The sequence below is a fragment of the Trachymyrmex cornetzi genome, unplaced genomic scaffold (genome assembly GCF_001594075.2).
Source record: "Trachymyrmex cornetzi isolate Tcor2-1 unplaced genomic scaffold, Tcor1.1 scaffold3203, whole genome shotgun sequence".
NCBI lineage: Eukaryota > Metazoa > Arthropoda > Insecta > Hymenoptera > Formicidae > Trachymyrmex > Trachymyrmex cornetzi.
In genome coordinates, this window is record NW_017297902.1 from 4,770 (window position 1) to 6,197 (window position 1,428).

At 36.1% G+C, this 1,428-nt stretch overlaps 1 protein-coding gene across 1 annotated transcript; it reads right to left on the bottom strand.

Annotated features, from left to right (window-relative positions):
* Positions 1 to 753: 753 nt before the first annotated feature.
* LOC108762764 (putative uncharacterized protein FLJ37770) lies at positions 754 to 1,174 on the bottom strand. Its single transcript, XM_018509924.1, has one exon. The coding sequence runs from the start codon at positions 1,141 to 1,143 to the stop codon at positions 754 to 756; it is 390 nt and encodes a 129-aa protein (XP_018365426.1). The 5' UTR covers positions 1,144 to 1,174.
* Between the last annotated feature and the right edge of the window lie 254 nt (positions 1,175 to 1,428).

Below are 1,428 nucleotides of genomic sequence, written 5' to 3' on the forward strand. Positions count from 1 at the left end.
GTAATATTATTAAAATTTGGATAATTACAGAAAATATTCAAAATATCTTGCGATTTACGTAATTTTCCATGTAATATAAGATATATTTACACAATAAATGCTAATTAACATAATATTTGTGGAATTACATAACTTCTGTGAAATTGCCTGATTTTTTATATTTACTGGAATAATCATGTAATTTTTACATTTAATATATGTGTAAATTTACAAATTTGTTTATAGTGTGAGTGGCTTGTGTCGTATAATATCCAAATATGAGCAAAAAAACAATACAAGTAACTGTAAAATTCATTACCGTTACAGTTACCAAAGAAAAAAGTAACGCAGTTACCAGTAAAGTTACCAAAAAAGTAACTTGTAACTGTAACTTTGTTACAATTAACGAGTTACTTCCATTCCCTGACCAAACCATTTTCTTGTGCATTAAAAAGAGTAAAAGATGTATTATATCCCTAGCATCTATTGATTCATATACGTTTTATATACGTTTTTTATACGTATATAATGTTCAACAAACATTTAAAGAAGCTTCTATCAACACATGTGATCCTGAGGGCAGTGCGACAAAAAATCACTTTTTTGTTTTCTTTCCGAAATGTGACAGTATATTTCCTGAAGATTTTTTCGCACTGAACAAAATCATTTTTTGTGATCTTGTTCAGCTCCTTTTTCGATGCCGCCTTTAACTCCTCAATCGTAGCGTAGCGTCGTCCTTTCATGGGCCTCTTCAGTTTCGGGAACAAGAAAAAATCACAGGGGGCTAGATCTGGGGAATACGGTGGCTGCGGCAGAGTCCAACAGCTCCTTAGCAATGTTAATGCGATGCTGTTTTTGGTCGAAATTGAGCAATTTTGGCACGAATTTCGCGGCGACCCGTCTCATGCCCAAATCATTGGTAAAAATCGAATGGCACGAGCCAATCGATATGTTTAGGTCCTCAGCAACTTCTCTGACGGTGATTCGACGATTGGCCAATACTATTTTCTTCACTTCATCAATGTTTTCGTCTGTTGTTGACGTGCTCGGGTGTCCGGCACGCTCTTCGTCGTTCACATCTTCTAGGCCCTCTGAGAACATTTTGTACCACCGATAAACGTTGCTTCGGTCCAAGGTAGCTTCACCATATGCCACAGTCAACATTCGGAATGCGTCCGCGCACTTAATTTTGTTTTTCACACATAATTTGATACAGATTCTTTGATATATTTTTTGGAATAGGCAAAAATCGAAGACGAACCAAAACACGTACAAGCAAAGCAGCTGTCAAAAATTAACTGAACATTCAAAATGGCCGAACTTGTCGGCATAAGTGAGAGACATGAGTACCAACATAACGCCACAAAAAAATCGAAAATCGAATATACGTAACCCGCGGAAATTCAAAATTCGCGATACTTTTTGAACAGACCTCGTACGTTTTATATA